The sequence below is a fragment of the Oncorhynchus clarkii genome, chromosome 9 (assembly GCF_045791955.1).
Source record: "Oncorhynchus clarkii lewisi isolate Uvic-CL-2024 chromosome 9, UVic_Ocla_1.0, whole genome shotgun sequence".
NCBI lineage: Eukaryota > Metazoa > Chordata > Actinopteri > Salmoniformes > Salmonidae > Oncorhynchus > Oncorhynchus clarkii.
Genome location: NC_092155.1, coordinates 3512638 through 3538908, shown reverse-complemented (window position 1 = coordinate 3538908; position 26271 = coordinate 3512638). Strand labels below are relative to the sequence as shown.

The 26271-nt window shown below is 44.6% G+C and overlaps 1 protein-coding gene across 1 annotated transcript in view; it reads left to right on the top strand.

Moving 5' to 3' along the window:
- LOC139417009 (sialoadhesin-like) overlaps positions 1 to 18283 on the top strand; it is a gene marked incomplete at its 5' end in the record, with an annotated part of 55592 nt that extends 37309 nt beyond the window's left edge. Inside the window, 5 exons of the mRNA XM_071166242.1 lie at positions 6739 to 6855; positions 12978 to 13051; positions 14263 to 14376; positions 17622 to 17654; positions 18107 to 18283. Of these exons, the coding sequence (XP_071022343.1) occupies positions 6739 to 6855; positions 12978 to 13051; positions 14263 to 14376; positions 17622 to 17654; positions 18107 to 18283 (515 nt within the window). The remainder of the gene's footprint in view (positions 1 to 6738; positions 6856 to 12977; positions 13052 to 14262; positions 14377 to 17621; positions 17655 to 18106) is intronic.
- Positions 18284 to 26271: the final 7988 nt, after the last annotated feature.

Genomic DNA, 26271 nt, shown 5'->3' with positions numbered 1-26271 from the left:
GTAGACCTCACAGTGAAATGCTGAATACAACAGGTGTAGTAGACCTTACAGTGAAATGCTGAATACAACAGGTGTAGTAGACCTTACAGTGAAATGCTGAATACAACAGGTGTAGTAGACCTCACAGTGAAATGCTGAATACAACAGGTGTAGTAGACATCACAGTGAAATGCTGAATACAACAGGTGTAGTAGACCTCACAGTGAAATGCTGAATACAACAGGTGTAGTAGACCTCACAGTGAAATGCTGAATACAACAGGTGTAGTAGACCTCACAGTGAAATGCTGAATACAACAGGTGTAGACCTCACAGTGAAACGCTGACTGACCAGCCCCTAACCAACAGGTGTAGACCTCACAGTGAAATGCTGACTGACCAGCCCTTAACCAACAGGTGTAGACCTCACAGTGAAATGCTGACTGACCAGCCCTTAACCAACAGGTTTAGACCTCACAGTGAAATGCTGACTGACCAGCCCTTAACCAGCAATGCATTTAAATAAATTACTAAAAATAATAAGAAATAAAACGAACAATTAAAGAGCAGCAGTAAAATAACAATAACGGGACTATATACAGGGTATTACGGTACAAAGTCAATGTGGAGGCTATATACAGGGTATTACGGTACAAAGTCAATGTGGAGGCTATATACAGGGTATTACGGTACAGAGTCAATGTGGAGGCTATATACAGGGGGTACCAGTACAGAGTCAATGTGGAGGCTAAATACAGGGTATTACGGTACAGAGTCAATGTGGAGGCTGTATACAGGGGGTACCGGTACAGAGTCAATGTGGAGGCTATATACAGGGTATTACGGTACAGAGTCAATGTGGAGGCTATATACAGGGGGTACTGGTACAAAGTCAATGTGGAGGCTATATACAGGGGGTACCGGTACAGAGTCAATGTGGAGGCTATATACAGGGGCTACCGGTACAGAGTCAATGTGGAGGCTTTATACAGGGGGTACCGGTACAGAGTCAATGTGGAGGCTATATACAGGGTATTACGGTAGAGAGTCAATGTGGAGGCTATATACAGGGGGTACCGGTACAGAGTCAATAAGGAGGCTATATACATGGGGTACCGGTACAGAGTCAATGTGGAGGCTATATACAGGTTAATATGTTACAGAGTCAATGTGGAGGCTATATACAGGGGGTACCAGTACAGAGTCAATAAGGAGGCTATATACAGGGGATACCGGTACAGAGTCAATGTGGAGGCTATATACAGGGGGTACCGGTACAGAGTCAATGTGGAGGCTATATACAGGGGGTACTGGTACAGAGTCAATGTGGAGACTATATACAGGGGGTACTGGTACAGAGTAAATGTGGAGACTATATACAGGTTGGTACTGGTACAGAGTCAATGTGGAGGCTATATACAGGGGGTACCGGTACAGAGGCAATGTGGAGGCTATATACAGGGGGTACCAGTACAGAGTCAATGTGGAGGCTATATACAGGGGGTACCGGTACAGAGTCAATGTGGAAGCTATATACAGGGGGTACTGGTACAGAGTCAATGTGGAGGCTATATACAGGTTGGTACTGGTACAGAGTCAATGTGGAGGCTATATACAGGTTGGTACTGGTACAGAGTCAATGTGGAGGCTATATACAGGGTATTACAGTACAGAGTCAATGTGGAGGCTATATACAAGGGTACCGGTACAGAGTCGATGTGGAAGCTATATACAGGGGGTAGCGGTACAGAGTCAATGTGGAGGCTATATACAGGGGGTACTGGTACAGAGTTAATGTGGAGGCTATATACAAGGGGTACCGATACAGAGTCAATGTGGAGGCTATATACAGGGGGTACCGGTACAGAGTCATTGTGGAGGCTTTATACAGGGGGTACCGGTACAGAGTCAATGTGGAGGCTATATACAGGGTATTACGGTAGAGAGTCAATGTGGAGGCTATATACAGGGGGTACCGGTACAGAGTCAATAAGGAGGCTATATACATGGGGTACCGGTACAGAGTCAATGTGGAGGCTATATACAGGTTAATATGTTACAGAGTCAATGTGGAGGCTATATACAGGGGGTACCAGTACAGAGTCAATAAGGAGGCTATATACAGGGGATACCGGTACAGAGTCAATGTGGAGGCTATATACAGGGGGTACCGGTACAGAGTCAATGTGGAGGCTATATACAGGGGGTACTGGTACAGAGTCAATGTGGAGACTATATACAGGGGGTACCGGTACAGAGTAAATGTGGAGACTATATACAGGTTGGTACTGGTACAGAGTCAATGTGGAGGCTATATACAGGGGGTACCGGTACAGAGGCAATGTGGAGGCTATATACAGGGGGTACCGGTACAGAGTCAGTGTGGAGGCTATATACAAGGGGTACCGGTACAGAGTCAATGTGGAAGCTATATACAGGGGGTACTGGTACAGAGTCAATGTGGAGGCTATATACAGGTTGGTACTGGTACAGAGTCAATGTGGAGGCTATATACAGGTTGGTACTGGTACAGAGTCAATGTGGAGGCTATATACAGGGTATTACAGTACAGAGTCAATGTGGAGGCTATATACAAGGGTACCGGTACAGAGTCAATGTGGAAGCTATATACAGGGGGTACCGGTACAGAGTCAATGTGGAGGCTATATACAGGGGGTACTGGTACAGAGTTAATGTGGAGGCTATATACAGGGGGTACCGGTACAGAGTCAATGTGGAGGCTATATACAGGGGGTACCGGTACAGAGTCAATGTGGAGGCTATATACAGGGGGTACCGGTACAGAGTAAATGTGAAGGCTATATACAGGGGGTACCGGTACAGAGTAAATGTGAAGGCTATATACAGGTTAATATGGTACAGAGTCAATATGGAGGCTATATACAGGGGGTACCGGTACAGAGTCAATAAGGAGGCTATATACAGGGGGTACCGGTACAGAGTCATTTTGGAGGCTATATACAGGGGGTACCAGTACAGAGTCAATGTGGAGGCTATAAACAGGGGGAACCAGTATAGAGTCAATGTGGAGGCTATATACAGGGGGTTCCGGTACAGAGTCAATGTGCAGGCTATATACAGGTTAATATGGTACAGAGTCAATGTGGAGGCTATATACAGGTGGTACCGGTACAGAGTCAATGTGGAGGCTATATACAGGTTATTATGGTACAGAGTCAATGTGGAGGCTATATACAGGGCGGGGGTACCAGTACAGAGTCAATGTGGAGGCTATATACAGGGTGCACTAGTACAGAGTCAGTGTGGAGGCTATATACAGGGGATACCGGTACAGAGTCAATGTGGAGGCTATATACAGGGAATACCGGTACAGAGTCAATGTGGAGGCTATATACAGGGGGTACCGGTACAGAGTCAGTGTGGAGGCTATATACAGGGGGTACCGGTACAGAGTCAATGTGGAGGCTATATACAGGGGGTACCGGTACAGAGTCAATGTGGAGGCTATATACAGGGGGTACCGGTACAGAGTCAATGTGGAGGCTATATACATATATATATCGGTCTATGCTGGCATGTAGACAGATACAGATGGAAACTCCCCCTAGGTAGATAGTGTGGTCTACAGCTTATCATGAGATACTCTACCTCAGGCGAGCAAAACCTTGAGACTTCCTTAGATATCGTACACCAGCTGTTGTTTACAAATATACATAGTCCGACCCCTCCCCCCTTGTCTTACCAGAACCTGCTGTTCTATCCTGCTGATACAGCGTATAACCATCCCGCTGTATGTTGGTAATGTCGTCGTTCAGCCACGACTCAATGAAGGATGAGATATTACAGTTTTAATGTCCCGTTGGTAGTTTCATCTTCCTCGTAGGTCGTCAATTTTATTTTCCATTGATTGCATGTTAGCTGATTGCACTGGGGGTTTATTCAATCTTCCTCCAACTGCAGTACCAACTCCCATTCCATCTCCAGCATCCCAGTGTTGTCCATGTCTCTACCAGCACCATCCCAGTGCTGTCCATGTCTCTACCCAGCACCATCCCAGTGTTGTCCATGTCTCTCTGCCCAGCACCATCTCCAGCAGTCCCAGTGTTGTCCATGTCTCTACCAGCACCATCCCAGTGTTGTCCATGTCTCTCTCCAGCACCATCTCCAGTGTTGTCCATGTCTCTACCCATCACCATCTCCAGTGTTGTCCATGTCTCTACCCAGCACCATCTCCAGTGTTGTCCATGTCTCTCTCCAGCACCATCTCCAGTGTTGTCCATGTCTATCTCCAGTGTTGTCCATGTCTCTGCCCAGCACCATCTCCAGTGTTGTCCATGTCTCTACCAGCACCATCTCCAGTGTTGTCCATGTCTATCTCCAGTGTTGTCCATGTCTCTACCCATCACCATCTCCAGCAGTCCCAGTGTTGTCCATGTCTCTACCAGCACCATCCCAGTGTTGTCCATGTCTCTCTCCAGCACCATCTCCAGTGTTGTCCATGTCTCTACCCATCACCATCTCCAGTGTTGTCCATGTCTCTACCAGCACCATCTCCAGTGTTGTCCATGTCTCTCTCCAGCACCATCTCCAGTGTTGTCCATGTCTCTCTCCAGCACCATCTCCAGTGTTGTCCATGTCTCTACCCAGCACCATCTCCAGTGTTGTCCATGTCTCTACCCATCACCATCTCCAGTGTTGTCCATGTCTATCTCCAGTGTTGTCCATGTCTCTACCCATCACCATCTCCAGTGTTGTCCATGTCTCTCTCCAGCACCATCTCCAGTGTTGTCCATGTCTCTACCCAGCACCATCTCCAGTGTTGTCCATGTCTATCTCCAGTGTTGTCCATGTCTCTACCCAGCACCATCTCCAGTGTTGTCCATGTCTCTACCCATCACCATCTCCAGTGTTGTCCATCTATCTGCCCAGCACCATCCCAGTGTTGTCCATCTCTCTGCCCAGCACCATCCCAGTGTTGTCCATGTCTCTCTCCAGCACCATCTCCAGTGTTGTCCATGTCTCTCTCCATCACCATCTCCAGTGTTGTCCATGTCTCTGCCCAGCACCATCCCAGTGTTGTCCATGTCTCTGCCCAGCACCATCCCAGTGTTGTCCATGTCTCTCTCCATCACCATCTCCAGTGTTGTCCATGTCTCTGCCCAGCACCATCCCAGTGTTGTCCATGTCTCTACCCAGCACCATCTCCAGTGTTGTCCATGTCTCCCCCCAGCACCATCTCCAGTGTTGTCCATGTCTCTGCCCAGCACCATTTCCAGTGTTGTCCATGTCTCTCTCCATCACCATCTCCAGTGTTGTCCATGTCTCTGCCCAGCACCATCTCCAGTGTTGTCCATGTCTCTGCCCAGCACCATCTCCAGTGTTGTCCATGTCTCCCCCCAGCACCATCTCCAGTGTTGTCCATGTCTCTACCCAGCACCATCTCCAGTGTTGCCCATGTCTCCCCCAGCACCATCTCCATTGTTGTCCATGTCTCTGCCCAGCACCATCTCCAGTGTTGTCCATGTCTCCCCCCAGCACCATCTCCAGTGTTGTCCATGTCTCTGCCCAGCACCATCTCCAGTGTTGTCCATGTCTCTCTCCATCACCATCTCCAGTGTTGTCCATGTCTCTCTCCATCACCATCTCCAGTGTTGTCCATGTCTCTCTCCATCACCATCTCCAGTGTTGTCCATGTCTCTCTCCAGCACCATCTCCAGTGTTGTCCATCTCTCTGCCCAGCACCATCCCCAGTGTTGTCCATCTCTCTGCCCAGCACCATCCCAGTGTTGTCCATCTCTCTGCCCAGCACCATCCCAGTGTTGTCCATCTCTCTGCCCAGCACCATCCCAGTGTTGTCCATCTCTCTGCCCAGCACCATCCCAGTGTTGTCCATCTCTCTGCCCAGCACCATCCCAGTGTTGTCCATCTCTCTGCCCAGCACCATCCCAGTGTTGTCCATCTCTCTGCCCAGCACCATCCCAGTGTTGTCCATCTCTCTGCCCAGCACCATCCCAGTGTTGTCCATCTCTCTGCCCAGCACCATCCCAGTGTTGTCCATCTCTCTGCCCAGCACCATCCCAGTGTTGTCCATCTCTCTGCCCAGCACCATCCCAGTGTTGTCCATCTCTCTGCCCAGCACCATCCCAGTGTTGTACATCTCTCTGCCCAGCACCATCCCAGTGTTGTCCATCTCTCTGCCCAGCACCATCCCAGTGTTGTCCATCTCTCTGCCCAGCACCATCCCAGTGTTGTCCATCTCTCTGCCCAGCACCATCCCGGTGTTGTCCATCTCTCTGCCCAGCACCATCCCAGTGTTGTCCATCTCTCTGCCCAGCACCATCCCAGTGTTGTCCATCTCTCTGCCCAGCACCATCCCAGTGTTGTCCATCTCTCTGCCCAGCACCATCCCAGTGTTGTCCATCTCTCTGCCCAGCACCATCCCAGTGTTGTCCATCTCTCTGCCCATCACCATCTCCAGCAGTCCCAGTGTTGTCCATCTCTCTGCCCAGCACCATCCCAGTGTTGTCCATCTCTCTGCCCAGCACCATCTCCAGTGTTGTCCATCTCTCTGCCCAGCACCATCTCCAGTGTTGTCCATCTCTCTGCCCATCACCACCTCCAGTGTTGTTTTAAATTGTTTTCTTTTTCCAACTGCAGTTTCAACTTCCATTCCATCTCCAGCAGTCCCAGTGTTGTCCATGTCTCTCTCCATCACCATCTCCAGTGTTAAATTGTTTTCTTTCTCCAACTGCAGTTTCAACTCCCATTCCATCTCCAGCAGTCCCAGTGTTGTCCATGTCTCTACCCAGGCTGCTGTGTAGTCTACTGGTGGGGTCTCCCTACCTGCTGGTGACCATCATACTGCTGGTGAAAGGCTGCAGGAGCAGGGCTCAAGGTGAGATCCTGAGTTTATACAGGATCGCCTCATTTGTAAATCATAATTATATTATAATGGCCATTGAAATGCTGGCTATTAAAATTAGATCCAACAAGAACATCAAGGGAAATCCAGGGGATAAAAACAAAAGTGTCAATGCATGTTGATGAGTCTAGTCTGGATCCTTGCAGAGTCTCAATGTATGTTGATGAGTCTAGTCTGGATCCCTGCACAGTCTCAATGTATGTTGATGAGTCTAGTCCCCAATCTGGATCGCTGCACAGACTCAATGTATGTTGATGAGTCTAGTCCCCAATCTGGATCCCTGCACAGTCTCATTGAAGATATTGGTCACTTTTCTAGCCTCTCTGGACTAAAACCTAATTATGACAAGTATGTATTGTATCGTATTATGTATTGGATCATTAAAATACAGTGTTTACACCACCTTGTAGTTTACCAATAAAATGGGTGGATGGTGAAGTAGACATACTTGGTATTCACACCTACAAAAATATAAATTAACTGACCAAAATTCATTTCAATCAATAGTTTGGAAAATTAGATACAATTCTGCAACCATGGAGACCATGGAAAAATCACATTGATTAACTCTTTGGTCCTATCAATGTTGACTGACTAATGGTCCTATCAATGTTGACTGACTTATGGTCCTATCAATGTTGACTGACTAATGGTCCTATCAATGTTGACTGACTAATGGTCCTATCAATGTTGACTGACTAATGGTCCTATCAATGTTGACTGACTAATGGTCCTATCAATGTTGACTGACTAATGGTCCTATCAATGTTGACTGACTAATGGTCCTATCAATGTTGACTGACTAATGGTCCTATCAATGTTGACTGACTAATGGTCCTATGAATGTTGACTGACTAATGGTCCTATTACAGTTGACTGACTGACTAATTGTCCTATCACAGTTAACTGACTGACTAATGGTCCTATCACAGTTGACTGACTAATGGTCCTATTACAGTTGACTGACTTACTAATGGTCCTATCACAGTTGACTGACTAATGGTCCTATTACAGTTGACTAACTAATGGTCCTATCACAGTTGACTGACTTACTAATGGTCTTATTACAGCTGACTGACTAATGGTCCTATCACAGTTGACTGACTGACTAATGGTCCTATCACAGCTGACTGACTTACTAATGGTCCTATCACAGCTGACTGACTGACAAATGGTCCTATCACAGTTGACTGACTTATTAATGGTCCTATCACAGTTGACTGACTTACTAATGGTCCTATCACATTTGACTGACTGACTAATGGTCCTATCACAGTTGACTGACTAATGGTCCTATCACAGTTGACTGACTTACTAATGGTCCTATCACAGTTGACTGACTGACTAATGGTCCTATCACAGTTGACCTACTTACTAATGGTCCTATCACAGTTGACCTACTTACTAATGGTCCTATCACAGTTGACCTACTTACTAATGGTCCTATCACAGTTGACCTACTTACTAATGGTCCTATCACAGTTGACTGACTGGCTCTGCCTACTCCTACTTAAATCATATGGGCAAAAAACATAAACATTTTTTTGGTATGCAAAGCCAAACAAAATGAAACGTACCTATTTATATAATGAATATGAGTTTATACAGATTACAACGTCTCATTTCTGACTAATTGAAAATAAAATGTTGCCTAAAGTATCGCCCTTCCTTAAACAAGCTGTACAACGCTGGTTACAATTTCAGTTTTATCCTCCAGAAAAGAACAAATATTACATAAAATGTTATGGTTAAACTAAAATATATTGATGAATAAAAAACATTCTTTACGGAAAAAATGAGAAAAATATATATAATATTTATTAATGATATTATGAGTTATGTCACATATGCAGTTATTGAAAATATATGTGAATATCTGCTCCATCCAAACTTACAACCGACTGATTGCAGCCCTACCACAGAAATGGAGGAGACAAGAGGAAGAGGGAGAAGGTAGGGAACTTGTTTACCTGGTTTATCAACTGGTACAAAAAGGGAGGAGGCAAGAGGAAGAGGGAGTAGGTAGGGAACTTGTCTGCTTGGTTTATCAACTGGTACAAAAAGGGAGGAGACAAGAGGAAGAGGGAGTAGGTAGGGAACTTGTTTACCTGGTTTATCAACTGGTACAAAAAGGGAGGAGGCAAGAGGAAGAGGGAGTAGGTAGGGAACTTGTCTGCTTGGTTTATCAACTGGTACAAAAAGGGAGGAGACAAGAGGAAGAGGGAGTAGGTAGGGAACTTGTTTACCTGGTTTATCAACTGGTACAAAAAGGGAGGAGACAAGAGGAAGAGGGAGTAGGTAGGGAACTTGTTTACCTGGTTTATCAACTGGTACAAAAAGGGAGGAGACAAGAGGAAGAGGGAGTAGGTAGGGAACTTGTTTACCTGGTTTATCAACTGGTACAAAAAGGGAGGAGACAAGAGGAAGAGGGAGTAGGTAGGGAACTTGTTTACCTGGTTTATCAACTGGTACAAAAAGGGAGGAGACAAGAGGAAGAGGGAGTAGGTAGGGAACTTGTTTACCTGGTTTATCAACTGGTACAAAAAGGGAGGAGACAAGAGGAAGAGGGAGTAGGAAGGGAACTTGTTTACCTGGTTTATCAACTGGTACAAAAAGGGAGGAGACAAGAGGAAGAGGGAGTAGGTAGGGAACTTGTTTACCTGGTTTATCAACTGGTACAAAAAGGGAGGAGACAAGAGGAAGAGGGAGTAGGTAGGGAACTTGTTTACCTGGTTTATCAACTGGTACAAAAAGGGAGGAGACAAGAGGAAGAGGGAGTAGGTAGGGAACTTGTTTACCTGGTTTATCAACTGGTACAAAAAGGGAGGAGACAAGAGGAAGAGGGAGTAGGTAGGGAACTTGTTTACCTGGTTTATCAACTGGTACAAAAAGGGAGGAGACAAGAGGAAGAGGGAGTAGGTAGGGAACTTGTTTACCTGGTTTATCAACTGGTACAAAAAGGGAGGAGACAAGAGGAAGAGGGAGTAGGTAGGGAACTTGTTTACCTGGTTTATCAACTGGTACAAAAAGGGAGGAGACAAGAGGAAGAGGGAGTAGGTAGGGAACTTGTTTACCTGGTTTATCAACTGGTACAAAAAGGGAGGAGACAAGAGGAAGAGGGAGTAGGTAGGGAACTTGTCTGCCTGGTTTATCAACTGGTACAAAAAGGGAGGAGACAAGAGGTAAAGGGAGTAGGTAGGGAACTTGTCTGCCTGGTTTATCAACTGGTACAAAAAGGGAGGAGACAAGAGGTAAAGGGAGTAGGTAGGGAACTTGTCTGCCTGGTTTATCAACTGGTACAAAAAGGGAGGAGACAAGAGGTAAAGGGAGTAGGTAGGGAACTTGTTTACCTGCCACATATTAAAGATACAAATTGGCTGAAAGGAACTGGCAGAAATAGAACTATATATCAGTTTCATCTGAGGATGGAGACAGCTCCACCATACAGGTTGCAAAATAAATGGGAGGAGATGTTCAATGTACCAATTCCATGGCACATGGTTTATCAACTGGTACAAAAAACTACACTTGATTCCACACTTAGAGTTTTTCAATTTAAATTCTTATATAAAATTCTAGCCACCAACAGAATGCTATATAATATAATATTATATATTTGAAGAGGGGTGGTGGAGGGGTTAAAAAATAAAATCAGAATTATATTACAAGGACTGACAATACTGACACTGAGTCATGTCCTTAAAGTTTTGTTAACTGTATCTCTGACTGAGTCATTTTAAAAGTGTTGATAACTGTAGCTCTGATTGAACCATGTTTAAAGTGTTGATAACTGTATCTCTGATTGAACCATGTTGTAAAGTGTTGATAACTGTATCTCTGATTGAACCATGTTTAAAGTGTTGATAACTGTATCTCTGATTGAACCATGTTTAGTGTTGAAAACTGTACTCCCTGGTATTGATAAATAGTAAATAGTCCTGGTATTCATAAATAGTAAATGGCCCTGGTATTGATAAATGGTAAATAGCCCTGGTATTGATAAATAGTTAATTCCCTTGTTATTGATAAATGTTAAATAGCCCTGCTATTGATAATTCGTCATTTGCCCTGGTATTGAATCAGAATTATATTACAAGGACTGACAATACTGACACTGAGTCATGTCCTTAAAGTTTTGTTAACTGTATCTCTGACTGAGTCATTTTTAAAGTGTTGATAACTGTAGCTCTGATTGAACCATGTTTAAAGTGTTGATAACTGTATCTCTGATTGAACCATGTTGTAAAGTGTTGATAACTGTATCTCTGATTGAACCATGTTGTAAAGTGTTGATAACTGTATCTCTGATTGAACCATGTTGTAAAGTGTTGATAACTGTATCTCTGATTGAACCATGTTTAAAGTGTTGATAACTGTATCTCTGATTGAACCATGTTTAAAGTGTTGATAACTGTATCTCTGATTGAACCATGTTGTAAAGTGTTGATAACTGTATCTCTGATTGAACCATGTTGTAGAGTGTTGATAACTGTATCTCTGATTGAACCATGTTGTAAAGTGTTGATAACTGTAGCTCTGATTGAACCATGTTGTAAAGTGTTGATAACTGTATCTCTGATTGAACCATGTTGTAGAGTGTTGATAACTGTATTTCTCTGATTGAACCATTTTGTAAGTGTTGATAACTGTATCTCTGATTGAACCATGTTGTAAAGTGTTGATAACTGTATCTCTGATTGAACCATGTTGTAAAGTGTTGATAACTGTATCTCTGATTGAACCATGTTGTAATGTGTTGATAACTGTATCTCTGATTGAACCATGTTTAAAGTGTTGATAACTGTATCTCTGATTGAACCATGTTGTAAAGTGTTGGTAACTGTATCTCTGATTGAACCATGTTGTAAAGTGTTGATAACTGTATCTCTGATTGAACCATGTTGTGAAGTGTTGATAACTGTATCTCTGATTGAACCATGTTTAGTGTTGATAACTGTACTCCCTGGTATTGATAAATAGTAAATAGTCCTGGTATTCATAAATAGTAAATGGCCCTGGTATTGATAAATGGTAAATAGCCCTGGTATTGATAAATAGTTAATTCCCCTGTTATTGATAATAGTTAAATAGCCCTGCTATTGATAATTCGTCATTTGCCCTTGTATTGACAAGGAGTAAATTGCCCAGGTATTGATACATAGTAAATATCCCTGGTATTGATAAATGGTAAATGCCCTGATATTGATAATTAGTAAATTGCCCTGGTATTGATAACGGAGAACTGGACATAAGCAGGAGCCCCATTGGAAAATATTTTTATTGAATTCTAAGTAACACAGTATTGACTAGTAAATCATCTGATATGATTTAAATATCTAAATGTTACTGTATTGGATAAGTAAATACATGGCCACGCTGATGAACTACTTCTGTGTTGAACAGGTGATCGTGTTGAAGAAGAGTGAGGCTGAGATCACCTGATCACCATAACAACCATCAGAATGGAACTCATGGAATTCTAATATAGAACTGTGAGTCACAATGCTGTATGTTGTTACATTGTAGCTCCACTTGCTGGAACAATAGTGGCATTTGATCAAATGTGATCTATTAACTGATACATGTATTATTCTGATTGGAATGTGTTTTAATATCATGTGTGTTGTATTATTCATTCAGCAGCTGTCCTTCAACATCAGTCATATACTGGTCATATACTCTATAGCCTTATGGTTGATACATTGTAAATGCCTTAACTTTTCATGTCTATACAGATCAACTGATAGGTGTTGAGGTTCAGGCATTATTGTTATAGGTTCAGTATAATGTTATCCCTTTACATGTTACAGAGATAGAAAACACACAGGAGAGGAGAATTCAATTATTACAATTATTTACTTTATTTTGTTTAAACATAACTAATGTAGGCTTTTGTTTTATAGTGCAATATCATTATTTTTCAATGAATAATCCTGGTAAGATATTGCTTTTGTCTTTGTAGCATATAGAATTAAATAAATGATTTTCCTCAATCATGCAGTCTGTTTTTTAATCAGTTCTGAATGACATCACAACCACTCTGTTTTTAATTCCACTCACTTCCCTTTATTTATCTTCTAAATACTCCATTCCAGGCTTCCCCTACAGCCCCCAGGGCCTTGAGTATCTTCTAAATGCTCCATTCCAGGTTCCCCCTACAGCCCCCAGGGTATTGAGTATCTTCTAAATGCTCCATTCCAGGTTCCCCCTACAGCCCCCAGGGCCTTGAGTATCTTCTACATGCTCCATTCCAGGTTTCCCCTACAGCCCCCAGGGCCTTGAGTATCTTCTAAATACTCCATTCCAGGTTTCCCCTACAGCCCCCAGGGCCTTGAGTATCTTCTAAATGCTCCATTCCAGGTTTCCCCTACAGCCCCCAGGGCCTTGAGTATCTTCTAAATGCTCCATTCCAGGTTTCCCCTACAGCCCCCAGGGCCTTGAGTATCTTCTAAATGCTCCATTCCAGGTTTCCCCTACAGCCCCCAGGGCCTTGAGTATCTTCTAAATGCTCCATTCCAGGTTTCCCCTACAGCCCCCAGGGCCTTGAGTATCTTCTAAATACTCCATTCCAGGTTTCCCCTACAGCCCCCAGGGCCTTGAGTATCTTCTAAATGCTCCATTCCAGGTTCCCCCTACAGCCCCCAGGGTATTGAGTATCTTCTAAATGCTCCATTCCAGGTTCCCCCTACAGCCCCCAGGGCCTTGAGTATCTTCTACATGCTCCATTCCAGGTTTCCCCTACAGCCCCCAGGGCCTTGAGTATCTTCTAAATGCTCCATTCCAGGTTTCCCCTACAGCCCCCAGGGCCTTGAGTATCTTCTAAATGCTCCATTCCAGGTTTCCCCTACAGCCCCCAGGGCCTTGAGTATCTTCTAAATGCTCCATTCCAGGTTTCCCCTACAGCCCCCAGGGCCTTGAGTATCTTCTAAATGCTCCATTCCAGGTTTCCCCTACAGCCCCCAGGGCCTTGAGTATCTTCTAAATGCTCCATTCCAGGTTTCCCCTACAGCCCCCAGGGCCTTGAGTATCTTCTAAATACTCCATTCCAGGTTTCCCCTACAGCCCCCAGGGCCTTGAGTATCTTCTAAATGCTCCATTCCAGGTTTCCCCTACAGCCCCCAGGGCCTTGAGTATCTTCTAAATGCTCCATTCCAGGTTTCCCCTACAGCCCCCAGGGCCTTGAGTATCTTCTAAATGCTCCATACCAGGTTTCCCCTACAGCCCCCAGGGCCTTGAGTATCTTCTAAATGCTCCATTACCAGGTTTCCCCTACAGCCCCCAGGGCCTTGAGTATCTTCTAAATGCTCCAGGACCAGGTTTCCCCTACAGCCCCCAGGGCTTGATTGGTTCTAAACTCCATTGACCAGGTTTCCCCTACAGCCCCCAGGAGCCTACAATGAGGACTCCTTCTGCATGCTTGAAAAGCCAGGTTTCCTTTACAGCCCCCAGGAGCCTTTGTATGGGGGCTTCATAAATGTCCTGTTCCAGTTGTTGGTCTGTACAGTGATTTTGTAGCAGGTCCTTCTGAGGTATGTGTTGCCAATAGGCTTTGTTTTTGATTATCGAAATTGTTCCATACCAGGTTTCCCCTACAGCCCTCTAAGTGTGTATTATTCTGTTTCATTTGTTCCCGAAGGGGGAAGGCATCTTGGGAGTGCTTAGGCAAGAGGCCTACGGGCATACATATACCCGTAGTATGTACTCTGTCACAAGGTAAGACCTGGGCGGACCCTCCTCTGTATTTTGGTTAGCGCGTCAGGTGGTGCAAAGATAGGTAAGTAGTGGGTAAATAGTGGGTAGATAGGTAGGACCCTCCTCTGTATTTTGGCTAGCGCGCCAGGTGGTGCTAAGATAGGTCAGTAGTGGGTAGATAGGTAGGACCCTCCCCTGTATTTTGGCTAGTGCGCCAGGTGGTGCTAAGATAGGTAGGACCCTCCCCTGTATTTTGGCTAGCGCGCCAGGTGGTGCTAAGATAGGTCAGTAGTAGGTAGATAGGTAGGACCCTCCCCTGTATTTTGGCTAGTGCGCCAGGTGGTGCTAAGATAGGTCAGTAGTAGGTAGATAGGTAGGAGGGGATTCCTTCACTTTTACTTTCTTTGCTTTGGTCCAGCCCCTTTTCCCCCAAATTACTGTGTGAAGGAAATAAATACCGGGTTAAGGGTAATATATTCTGCCTCTGTCATCCTTACCTCCACCTACAGTCCCATACCTCTTTACCTCCACCTACAGTCACATACCTCCACCTAGTCACATACCTCCTTACCTCCACCTACAGTCACATACCTTTTTCACTCCACCTACAGTCGCATACCTCTTTACCTCCACCTACAGTCACATACCTCTTTACCTCCACCTACAGTCACATACCTCTTTACCTCCACCTACAGTCACATACCTCTCTACCTCCACCTACAGTCCCATACCTCTCTACCTCCACCTACAGTCCCATACCTCCACCTACAGTCACATACCTCTTTACCTCCACCTACAGTCACATACCTTTTTCACTCCACCTACAGTCGCATACCTCTATGTAGGCCGCTCTTACAGTATTCTCCCTAGTCACATACCTCTATGTAGGCCGCTCTTACAGTATTCTCCCTAGTCACATACCTCTATGTAGGCCGCTCTTACAGTATTCTCCCTAGTCACATACCTCTATGTAGGCCGCTCTTACAGTATTCTCCCTAGTCACATACCTCTATGTAGGCCGCTCTTACAGTATTCTCCCTAGTCACATACCTCTATGTAGGCTGCTCTTACAGTATTCTCCCTAGTCACATACCTCTATGTAGGCCGCTCTTACAGTATTCTCCCTGAACACCAAGTCGTAGAATAAAATGGAGCATATAAGCAGACAATGAAAGCTCTTACTATATTTGATGATAACATTTCTCTTAATCAGGCTATAGGCTACACGTGCACCACCAAGTCAGAACAGTAGGATAAGAAAAGGGAGCATATAAGCAGACAATGAAAGCTCTTACTATATTTGATGATGACATTCCTCTTAAACAGGCTATAGGCTACACCACCAAGTCAGAACAGTAGGCTACATTATGAGGGGGATATAGACCAAATTATTTGGGTGAGGAACAACTTATTACCCAACATACACGTAGGATGACTTTCTTAGCTACAGTATACATATCTAGTACCTGGCAGGTTACATAATTTATGCAGCAGCATACAAAACATTTTTGGAGGTGGCACGGCAGTCCTTCTTGGGGGCAAATTTTCTCATCAAAGTAATGGTGCTTTCAAGACAACTGGGAATTCTGAAAAAAAACAAGGTTGAATCATGACATAAGTTATCTTCAGGTCGGAGCTCTAGAAAGAGGCAGTAGATCCCGACTTGGAATGAACAGTGCAGCCAAAGCTATGGTAGATATAACATGATTTGATGTCATTATATCTGTGGTCAATGACCTTGAGCCTTCTTGGATGGCACTTCTAATGTAACTCTATGGTAGCACCCAAGGGGCTTGAATTTTTGAGCTCTCCCTGTAGATTTTGCTGTGACGTTGTGTCCCTATGAGTGACAGAACACTGAGCCAATCACGGCGCAACTACAGAACATTACCAACCCCTACGCTATGTATTTTCTGCTGGCTGCCTCACCACCACCAAAGAAAGCACTGAGCTGAAACACTTGCATTTTGGAGCTGCCTTATAGAAAGAAAAAAATAGATATGTGGTTTTATTGACTGACCTTAATAACCTTTTGTGACTAGGGGGCAGTATTTTCATTTTTGGAAAAATAACGCGCGACATTGCGCAAGTGGTCACCTGATGCTCCCAGAGAGATTCTCGCGTAAAATACAGAGGTAGCCATTATTCCAATCGGTCCTACTGAAAAGCTAATTGTCCCGGTGGATATATTATCGAATAGATATTTCAAAAACACCTTGAGGATTGTTATAAACAACGTTTGCCATGTTTCTGTCGATATTATGGAGCTAATTTGAAATATTTTTCGGCGTTTTTGTGACTGCAATTTCCGGTTGATTTCTCAGCCAAACGTGAAGAACAAACGGAGCTATTTCGCCTACAAAAATAATATTTTTGGAAGAAAGGAACATTGGCTATCTAACTGGGAGTCTCGTGAGTGAAAAAATCCGAAGCTCATCAAAGGTAAACGATTTAATTTGATTGCTTTTCTGATATCCGTGACCAAGTTACCTGCTGCTAGCTGGACAAAATGCTATGCTAGGCTATCGATAAACTTACACAAATGCTTGTCTAGCTTTGGCTGTAAAGCATATTTTGAAAATCGGAGATGACGGGGTGATTAACAAAAGGCTAAACTGTGTCTCAATATATTTCACTTGTGATTTTCATGAATAGGAATATTTTCTAGGAATATGTAAGTCCGTTGCGTTATGCTAATTAGTGTCAGTCGATGATTACGCTCCCTCATGCGTGATGAGGAGTCACTAGAGGTTTTAATGTCGTCAAGTAATGATGGACTGTTGTTTCTTTTTGCTTATTTGAGCTGTTCTTTCCATAATATGGACTTGGTCTTTTACCAGATAGGGATATCTTCTGTATACCACCCCTACCTTGTCACAACACAACAATCAACACTGTTTCCATAAACACTGAGCAGACACTGTTGTCGGTGTCAAGAGAGGAGAGGAGAATGGCTGCCGTTTTACAGTCCCCTAACCAATTGTGCTATTGTGTGTTTTTGTACATCCTCTCCTTGACCATGTCTGTAATACCCACGTTTCAAGCAGACCACCATCGTCCCTGTGCCCAAGAATGCGAAGGTAACCTGCCTAAAAGACTACCGCCCAGTAGCACTCATGTAGCCATGAAGTGCTTTGAAAGGCTCGTCATGGCTCACATCAACACCATCATCCCGGAAACCCTATACCTACCCAAATTGGAATATCGCCCCAACAGATCCACAGATGACGCAATCTCAATCGCACACCACACTGCCCTTTCCCACCTGGACAAAATGAACACCTATGTGAGAATGCTGTTCATTGACTACAGTTCAGTGTTCAACACCATAGTGCCGCGCGTGGCAGATGTGTTGTTGCCTACCCTTACCACCTGGGTGTGGCCCGTCAGGAAGTCCAGGATCCAGTTTTAGAGGGAAGTGTTTAGTCCCCGGGTCCTTAGCTTAGTGATCCTCAACCCCGGGAACCCACAGCGGTGCATGCTTAGTCCCCTCCTGTACTCCCTGTTCACCCACAACTGATTGTCCACGCAGGTCTCCAACACCATCATTAAGTTTGCTGACGACACAACGGTGGTAGGCCTGATCACCGACGACGATGAGACAGCCTATAGGGAAGAGGTCAGAGACCTGCAGTATAGTGCCAAGACAACAAGCTCCCCTCAATGTGAGCAAGACAAAGGAGAGGATCGTAGACTACAGGAAAAGTAGGGCAGAACAGGCCCTCATTAACATCGACGGGGCTGTAGTGCAGCGGGTGCATCCTGACTGGTTGCATCATTACCTAGTATGGCAGCTGATCGGCCTGCGACAGCAAGGCACTACAGAGGGTAGTGCGTATGGCGCAGTACATCACTGGGGAAGCAAGCTTCCTGCCATCCAGGACCTATATACCAGCCGTTGTCAGAGGAAAGCCCATAAAATGGGTTGAGACTCCAGTCATCAAGTCTTAGACTGTTCTCCATGTTACCACATGACAAGCAGTACCGGAGCACCAAGTCTGGGTCCAAAAGGCTTCTTTTAACAGCTTTTACCCCCAAGCTATAAGACTGCTGAAAAATTTATAAAATTGCCACCCGGACATTTACATTTGTTTTGCACTGCTGCATATTATCTTTACCCCTACCTACAGTACAAATTACCTGGTCTAACCTGTACTACTGTTTATTATCTATATCATAGTCTCTTTACCCCTACCTACAGTATAAATTACCTGGTCTAACCTGTACCACTGTATATTATCTATATATCATAGTCTCTTTACCCCTACCTACAGTATAAATTACCTGGTCTAACCTGTACCACTGTATATTATCTATATATCATAGTCACTTTACCCCTACCTACAGTATAAATTACCTGGTCTAACCTGTACCACTGTATATTATCTATATATCATAGTCACTTTACCCCTACCTACAGTATAAATTACCTGGTCTAACCTGTACCACTGTTTATTATCTATATCATAGTATCTTTACCCCTACCTACAGTACAAATTACCTGGTATAACCTGTACTACTGTTTATTATCTATATCATAGTATCTTTACCCCTAGCTACAGTATACATTACCTGGTATAACCTGTACTACTGTTTATTATCTATATATCATAGTCACTTTACCCCTACCTACAGTATAAATTACCTGGTCTAACCTGTATCTCCACATATTGACTTGGTACCGGCACCCCCTGCCTCGTTATTGTTATGTAATTTTATTGTGTTACTTTATATTTTCTTTTTTACTTTAGTTTATTTAGTAAATATTTTCTTAACTCTATTTCTTGAACTACATTGTTGGTTAGGGGCTTGTAAGTAAACTTTTCACGGTCAAGGTCGACACCTGTTGTATTCGGAGCATGTGACAAATACACTGTTATTTGATTTGATAGCATGGCATCAGGATTGTAGGTAGAGTAATCTGATCCTAGATCTGTGGTTAGGGACAACTTCTATTTAAAGTTTCATTCATGTCTGCAGCCAGGGAATGTAATAGATGCATCACAGTGTTCAGCATCACACCATTACAACACGTGGAACACTGCTATCTAGTGGACACATGGAGCACTGCCAACTAGTGGACATATCAGGATACAACACGTAGAACACTGCCATCTAGTGGACACATGGAGCACTGCCATCTAGTGGACATATCAGGATACAACACATGGAGCACTGCCATCTAGTGGACACATGGAACATTGCCATCTAGTGGACAGATCAGGATACAACACATGGAGCACTGCCATCTAGTGGACAAGTCAGAACACATGGAGCACTGCCATATAGTGGACATATCAGGATACAACACATGGAGCACTGCCATATAGTGGACATATCAGGATACAACACATGGAGCACTGCCATATAGTGGACATATCAGGATACAACACATGGAGCACTGCCATCTAGTGGACACATCAGGATACAACAAATGGAGCACTGCCATCTAGTGGACAAGTCAGGATACAACACATGGAACACTGCCATCTCGTTTTCGAATCCAAGATGGCGTAGCAGTCAGACGTCTTTGTCCTGTCGTGTCCCTTGTATATATCGTTTTGCATCAATTTCGTCGCATGTCCTTTAAAATATTTCCATAAACCTCAATCTAAATACTCAACTGCAACCCGCCTCACCCAATGTGGTGTGGATCTGCTTTTTTTTCCTAAAGTATTTATATTTACTTCGGATCTGGAATCCCTCAACTGAAGCTAGCCAGCTAACTACCAGCTATCAGTCAGCAAAACATTGCCAGCGGTCTTCAGCTAACCTTCAGCTCGGAAAGCTCTCGTCAGTTCGAACAACGTGACTCTAACCAGAGCATAACGGACCTGTTATTTTTATCCCCGGATTCCTACCGCAAACTGACCATTTTCATCTGGGTCTTCACAACTAGCTAACCGCAATACCGGATGATGACTCCTGGCTAGCGTTTCCAGGGCTCCTGTGCTACCACCGAAGTATACTCCTGGGCTACAATATCCGGGCCCCTTCTACAGCCGGTACGGGGCATGGAACCCCGCAGGTCCCCTACGACTGGAATACCGACATAATCTGCCCGAGGACTCCCAACAGGCCCCTCAGGCACGACGCCCGCTGAAGGCCCGTTATGCTAACCTGCTAGGCCTGCTAGCTACCTAGAGCTACTTGGAACCCTACTAATGCCACGACTGGTCTATCGACGTCACCGCACGAAGAGGCAAGAACAGATTTATCCCCATCGCGATGTCCCCCAAAGGCTAACTTTCTAGCCCCTGCTATCTGCTTGCTTGCTAACCCGGTTGGCTAACTGCTAGCTTGCCGGGCCCGGTCTGCTAACTGCTAACTTGCCTCCCCGGTCTGCTAACTGCCAGCCCTTGCTAACTGCTTGCTTGCTAAACCGGTCTGCTAACTGCTAGCCCTTGCTAACTGCTTGCCCCTGCTAACTGCTTGCTAAACCGGGCCTGCTAACTGCTAGCTTGCCCCGGTCTACTAACTGCTAGCTGCCGGCCTGGCCTGCTAACTGCTAGCTTACCTGCCCGGTCTGTAACTGCTAGCCCATGCTAACTGCTTGCTTGCTAACCTGGCCTGCTAACTGATAGCTTGCCCCGGTCTACTAGCTGCTAGCTTGTTTAGCCCCGGCCTACTAACTTTTAGCTTGTTAGCATCGGCCTGCTAACTGTCTGAATCGATGTGTCCCCAGCCAGCCCAACCACTCACTGGACCCATATGTTCACTTGACTACACATGCCTCTCTCTAATATCAATATGCCTTGTCCATTACTGTCCTGGTTAGTGATTACTGTCTTATTTAACCGTAGAGCCTCTAGCCCTGCTCAATATGCCTTAACCAACCATGTTGTTCCACCTCCTACATATGCGATGACATCACCTGGTTTAAACATCTCCAGAGACTAAATCTCTCTCTTCATTACTCAATACCTAGGTTTACCTCCAATGTACTCACATCCTACCTTACCTTTGTCTGTACACTATGCCTTGAATCTATGCTATCGTGCCCAGAAACCTGCTCCTTTTACTCTCTGTTCCGAACGTGCTAGACGGCCAGTTCGTATAGTCTTTAGCCGTACCCTTATCCTACTTCTCCTCTGTTCCTCTGGTGATGTGGAGGTTAATCCAGGTCCTGCAGTGCCTAGCTCCACTCCCATCCCCCAGGCTCTCTCATTTGTTGACTTCTACAACCGTAAAAGCCTTGGTTTCATGCATGTTAACATTAGAAGCCTACTCCCTAAGTTTGTTTTACTCACTGCTTTAGCACACTCGGCCAACCCAGATGTCTTAGCCGTGTCTGAAATCTGGCTTAGGAAAACCACCAAAAACGTTGAAATATCCATTCCTAACTATCCGCCAAGATAGAACTGCCAAAGGGGGCGGTGTTGCAATCCACTGCAAAGATAGCCTGCAGAGTTCTATATTACTATCTAAGTCTGTACCCAAACAATTTGAGCTTCTACTTCTAAAAATTCACCTTTCCAGAAACAAGTCTCTCACTGTTGCCACTTGCTATAGACCTCCCTCTGCCCCCAGCTGTGCCCTCGATACCATATGTGAATTGTTGCCCCCCATCTATCTTCTGAGCTTGTGCTACTAGGTGACCTAAACTGGGACATGCTTAACACCCCGGCCATCCTACAGACTAAGCTTGATGCCCTCAATCTCACACAAATTGTCAATGAACCTACCAGGTACAACCCCAAATCAGTAAACACGGCACCCTCATAGATGTCATCCTAACTAATTCGCCCTCCAAATACACCTCTGCTGTTTTCAATCAAGATCTCAGCGATCACTGCCTCATTGCCTGCAGTGGGTCTGCGATCAAACGACCACCCCTCGTCACTGTCAAACGCTCCCTGAAACACTTCTGCGAGCAAGCCTTTCTAATCGACCTGGCCGGGGTATCCTGGAATGACATTGACCTCATCCCGTTAGTAGATGACGCCTGGCTATTCTTTAAAAGTGCCTTCTTCACCATCTTAAATAAGCATGCCCCTCTCAAAATGTTTTGAACTAGGAATAGATATATTCCTTGGTTCACTCCAGACCTGTCTGCCCTTGACCAGCACAAAAACATCCTGTGGCGTTCTGCATTAGCATTGAATAGACCCCATGATATGCAACTTTTCAGGGAAGTTAGGAACAAATATACACAGGCAGTTAGGAAAGCTAAGGCAAGCTTTTTCAAACAGAAATTTGCATCCTGTAGTGCTAACGCAAAAAAGTTCTGGGACACTGTAAAGTCCATGGAGAATAAGAGCACCTCCTCCCAGCTGCCCACTGCTCTGAGGCTAGGAAACACTGTCACCACCGATAAATAAGCATTTCTCTACGGCTGGCCATGCTTTCCACTTGGCTACCCCTACCCCGGTCAACTGCCCGGCACCCTCCACAGCAACCCGCCAAAGCCCCCACCATTTCTCCTTTACCCAAATCCAGATAGCTGATGTTGTGAAAGAGCTGCAAAATCTGGACCCCTACAAATCAGCCGGGCTAGACAATCTGGAGCCTCTCTTTCTGAAAATTATCTGCCGAAATTGTTGCAACCCCTATTACTAGCCTGTTCAACCTCTCTTTCGTATCATCTGAGATTCCCAAAGATTGGAAAGCTGCCGCGGTCATCCCCCTCTTCAGAGGGGGTGATACTCTAGACCCAAACCGCTACAGACCTATATCTATCCTACCCTGTCTTTCTAAGGTCTTCGAAAGCCAAGTTAACCAACAGATTACTGACCATTTCGAATCCCACCATACCTTCTCCACTATCCGCTATGCAATCTGGTTACAGAGCTGGTCATGGGTGCACCTCAGCCACGCTCAAGGTTCTAAACGACATCATAACCACCATCGATGAGACATTACTGAGCAGCCGTATTCATCGACCTGGCCAAGCCTTTCGACTCTGTAAATCACAACATTCTTATTGGCAGACTCGACAGCAACTACTTCTCTGATAGAGTTCATTGTGTCAAATCGGAGGGCCTGTTGTCTGGACCTCTGACAGTCTCTATGGGGGTGCCCCATGGTTCAATCCTTGGGCCGACTCTTTTCTCTGTATACATCAATGACGTTGCTCTTGCTGCTGGTGATTCTCTGATCCACCTCTACGCAGATGACACCATTCTGTATACTTCTGGCCCCTCCTTGGACACTGTGTTAACTAACCTCCAGACAAACTTCAATGCCATACAACTCTCCTTCCGTTGCTTCCAACTGCTCTTAAACGCAAGTAAAACTAAATACATGCTATTCAATCGATCATTGCCCGCACCTGCTCGCCCGTCCAGCATCACTACTCTGGACGGCTCTGACTTAGAATACGTGGACAACTACAAATACCTGGGTGTCTGGTTAGACTGTAAACTCTCCTTCCAGACTCACATTAAGCATCTCCAATCCAAAATTAAATCTAGAATCGGCTTCCTATATCGCAACAAAGCATCCTTCACTTATGCTGCCAAACAAACCCTCGTAAAACTGATCATCCTACTGATCTTCGACTTCGGTGATGTCATCTATAAAATAGCCTCCAAAAAAAAAAAAAAAAAAAGAAAAATTAGCTCTGTTGTGGAAATTTCACACCTCTCAGTTGCTGATGCTGTTGATGGCGGCCGCAGAGTCTAAAGATAAGTCCGTTGGTGTGAAAAGGGAAGGAGAGAAGAGAAAGGAGAAGTACAGAGATGGACTGACAGGGTTGTGGTTATTCACCACAGCTGAAGAGAGCATATTTTTCTTTCCACCATGACGTTCTGATGAACAGGGTCACTAGGTAAAGAGAGAGGAGAAAGATGAGAGAGGGACAGTGGAGCTGATCCAGTCTACTACAATGAAGACCTCCAACACCACAGGAACAGTTATAGACCCCAACAGGTCTCAGTGTTTAATGTGTAGTTACAGTGCCTTGCGAAAGTATTCGGCCCCCTTGAACTTTGCGACCTTTTGCCACATTTCAGGCTACAAACATAAAGATATAAAACTGTATTTTTTTGTGAAGAATCAACAAAAAGTGGGACACAATCATGAAGTGGAACGACATTTATTGGATATTTCAAACTTTTTTAACAAATCAAAAACTGAAAAATTGGGCGTGCAAAATGATTCAGCCCCTTTACTTTCAGTGCAGAAAACTCTCTCCAGAAGTTCAGTGAGGATCTCTGAATGATCCAATGTTGACCTTAATGACTAATGATGATAAATACAATCCACCTGTGTGTAATCAAGTCTCCGTATAAATGCACCTGCACTGTGATAGTCTCAGAGGTCCGTTGAAAGCGCAGAGAGCATCATGAAGAACAAGGAACACACCAGGCAGGTCCGAGATACTGTTGTGAAGAAGTTTAAAGCCGGATTTGGATACAAAAAGATTTCCCAAGCTTTAAACATCCCAAGGAGCACTGTGCAAGCGATAATATTGAAATGGAAGGAGTATCAGACCACTGAAAATCTACCAAGACCTGGCCGTCCCTCTAAACTTTCAGCTCATACAAGGAGAAGACTGATCAGAGATGCAGCCAAGAGGCCCATGATCACTCTGGATGAACTGCAGAGATCTACAGCTGAGGTGGGAGACTCTGTCCATAGGACAACAATCAGTCGTATATTGCACAAATCTGGCCTTTATGGAAGAGTGGCAAGAAGAAAGCCATTTCTTAAAGATATCCATAAAAAGTGTTGTTTAAAGTTTGCCACAAGCCACCTGGGAGACACACCAAACATGTGGAAGAAGGTGCTCTGGTCAGATGAAACCAAAATTGAACTTTTTGGCAACAATGCAAAACGTTATGTTTGGCGTAAAAGCAACACAGCTCATCACCCTGAACACTGTCAAACATGGTGTTGGCAGCATCATGGTTTGGGCCTGCTTTTCTTCAGCAGGGACAGGGAAGATGGTTAAAATTGATGGGGAAGATGGATGGAGCCAAATACAGGACCATTCTGGAAGAAAACCTGATGGAGTCTGCAAAAGACCTGAGACTGGGACGGAGATTTGTCTTCCAACAAGATAATGATCCAAAACATAAAGCAAAATCTACAATGGAATGGTTCAAAAATAAACTTATCCAGGTGTTAGAATGGCCAAGTCAAAGTCCAGACCTGAATCCAATCGAGAATCTGTGGAAAGAACTGAAAACTGCTGTTCACAAATGCTCTCCATCCAACCTCACTGAGCTCAAGCTTTTTTGCAAGGAGGAATGGTAAAAAATTTCAGTCACTCGATGTGCAAAACAGATAGAGACATACCCCAAGCGACTTACAGCTGTAATCGCAGCAAAAGGTGGCGCTACAAAGTATTAACTTAAGGGGGCTGAATAATTTTGCACGCCCAATTTTTCAGTTTTTGATTTGTTAAAAAAGTTTGAAATATCCAATAAATGTCGTTCCACTTCATGATTGTGTCCCACTTGTTGTTGATTCTTCACAAAAAAATACAGTTTTAAATCTTTATGTTTGAAGCCTGAAATGTGGCAAAAGGTCGCAAAGTTCAAGGGGGCCGAATACTTTCGCAAGGCACTGTAGATGCATTTATACACCCCAATCTGTCTGTGTGTGTTTGTGTGTTCGTCTGATTCCAGTGTGGCTCAGTTGGGTTTGATTCCCACGGGGGACCAGTACAGGACAAAGTACAATAATGTATCAACTCACTACTGTAAGTTGCTCTGGACAAGAGTTAAATGACCAAAAATATATGTGAAATGT